Source organism: Gavialis gangeticus, unplaced genomic scaffold, assembly GCF_001723915.1.
Source record: "Gavialis gangeticus isolate Ggan-Ray unplaced genomic scaffold, GavGan_comp1, whole genome shotgun sequence".
NCBI lineage: Eukaryota > Metazoa > Chordata > Crocodylia > Gavialidae > Gavialis > Gavialis gangeticus.
The window spans coordinates 47810145-47812267 of NW_017728993.1; the positions used below are offsets into that span (position 1 = coordinate 47810145).

Here is a 2123-nt window from a genome sequence, read left to right on the forward strand (position 1 = left end):
CCCCCCCCCCCGCCCCTCCCCGGCCCGGCTCCAGCGCCTGCACTAGCGCCGCCGTCTCCCCCGGGGCCTGCTCTGCCCGGGGCCATGAATATCTTCAGGTTCCTGGGGGACATCTCCCACCTACTGGCCATCATCATCCTGCTGCTCAAGATCTGGAAGTCCCGGTCCTGCGCGGGTGAGAGCGCCCCACGCCCCCTCTGGGACCCCGTGGAGCCCCGCACGGAGCCCTACGCCCCCATGGACCCCCCACCCCCGAGCTCCCCATGGAGCCCTGCACCACCATGGGCCTCTGCTAGCTCAGCCCAGCCCTGGGTCACCAGGAGTGGAACCTGGAGTCTGGGGAAAGGCAGGGGGTGCTGGATATTGGGGTTCAGGTTCCTGGGAACTGGAGGCTGCTCCCTCCGGGGCAGAAGGGACTTCTTCCCAGGACCTGTGAGGCTCCCAGGCAGATTTGTGGTGTAGGCTGGGGAGCCCAGATCAGCTCCCTCCCAATAGGTTGCCCCATCATGGAGCAGGGTCAGCCACCCAGGAAGATGGAGTTGGGGAGGAAGGGGCTGGGGCTGGGCCCTGGGGTGTGGGGGGCAGTGGTTGTGCTTTGGAGTATAGTTGAAACCTTAGGGGGAGTATTAGAGTCCTGATCCCTCTCCCTGGGAGGGGGACACCCTGTGAAGTGAATGCCAGCCTCATACCCATGCCCCTTTGAGACAGGAGCCCTCTGAGGCTGAGATCTCAAATAAGTGGGGTTCCCTGGGGGAGCAGGGCTGGGGGTGTTGGGCTGCAATGAGGATTTCTCAGGCAGTGTGATGGGTGATCTCTGGTGCTGTGATAGGGTTCCCAAAGGCTGGCATGAATTGAGGAGCTCCCCCCTGTAGTGTTGGGGTACTGGGCAGAGGAGGTGTCTCTGACCCCTGAGGGCTCTGGGCTGTGGGGAATTGGGGTGTCCCTGGGGTGTCTGTGCTGTGGGGGGAGGGGAGGAAGGTGGTGACGTGGAACCCGGCAAGGGGCAGGGCTTTGGAGCCTGCTCGGCTCCCTCTTCCCCCCCACATCCTCTGTATTGAGGATCCCCCACCCTGGGTGATGTTCCCTGGACTCACACTCCCCCTCACACACCCTGGGTGGGGGCCCCTCAAGGGGCTGGGTGTGGGGAAGGTAGAGGCCTGTGGTGTGTGGAGCAGCACCGGGCTGGATTTGGTGGCTTCCCCTGAGCTGTGGCACGATCTCTGGGTAGGAGAACTGGGAAAGGCCCTGGACGGGGTAGGCCTGGAGCAGCCTGCTGTGCCCCCTTACTTCAACAAGCAGCTTTGTTCTTCCCCAGCCCTGCTTGTGCCTTGTACCCCTGGCTCCCACCCTGCTCGCTTCCCCAGCCCTGCCGGTGCCCCTCACTTCCCCCTGCTAGACCTGCAGTGGGCTTCCCTCCCAGCTCTGATGGTCCTGAATTCCTGCTTGCTTCCAGCCCCCGTCTCTTCTGCACTGGGGTTCCCCCTCACTCTGGGATTCCTGATGCCCCACAACCCCTCGGGTGCCCCCATGTTTGTGCCCCCCATAGTCTCAGTTCCCTTCCCCATGCCCTAGCCCCTTCCCACTTCAGTCCCATTCAGGATTTCCAAACACCCCAGACTCTTCTGTGATTCTTTGCATGTCCTAGGGCTTCCCTTCCTGCTCCTCATCCCTCAAAGGCTGCTCCTGGTCCCCTTATAGCCCCTGGGGCTCCCCCCTTGTTCCAGGCCCCCCAGGCACCCCAGTCTCTTCTTGGGTCCCCATCTATCTGCCTGTCCCTGTCAGGCATCTCTTCCTCTTGCAGGTATTTCTGGGAAGAGCCAAGTTCTGTTTGCTGTTGTCTTCACTACCCGGTACCTGGACCTGTTCACTAACTTTATCTCCCTGTACAACACCTCCATGAAGGTAATGGCCTGTGGCCTCAGGGTGCTGAACCCCATCCTAATTCTGGGGTCCCTCTTGGCACCTCTGAGCCCAGATTCTCCGTCTACCTAGGGCTTTTTCCTGCTCCAAGCCCCTGAACCTCTGGAGCTCCAGCACTGCCTTTAGCCCCTCAACATCCTAAGTGTTTCTATGCCCCCCACCCCGCAAAGCTATGCTCCCCTTGAAGCTGTGGGATCATCTAA

The 2123-nt window shown here is 61.7% G+C and overlaps 1 protein-coding gene across 1 annotated transcript in view; it reads left to right on the forward strand.

The window, feature by feature from the left end:
* KDELR1 (KDEL endoplasmic reticulum protein retention receptor 1) overlaps positions 1-2123 on the forward strand; it is a 9727-nt gene continuing 7604 nt past the window's right edge. The window contains exons 1-2 of the mRNA XM_019501717.1: positions 1-175; positions 1802-1902. Of these exons, the coding sequence (XP_019357262.1) occupies positions 85-175; positions 1802-1902 (192 nt within the window). The 5' untranslated portion in view covers positions 1-84. The remainder of the gene's footprint in view (positions 176-1801; positions 1903-2123) is intronic.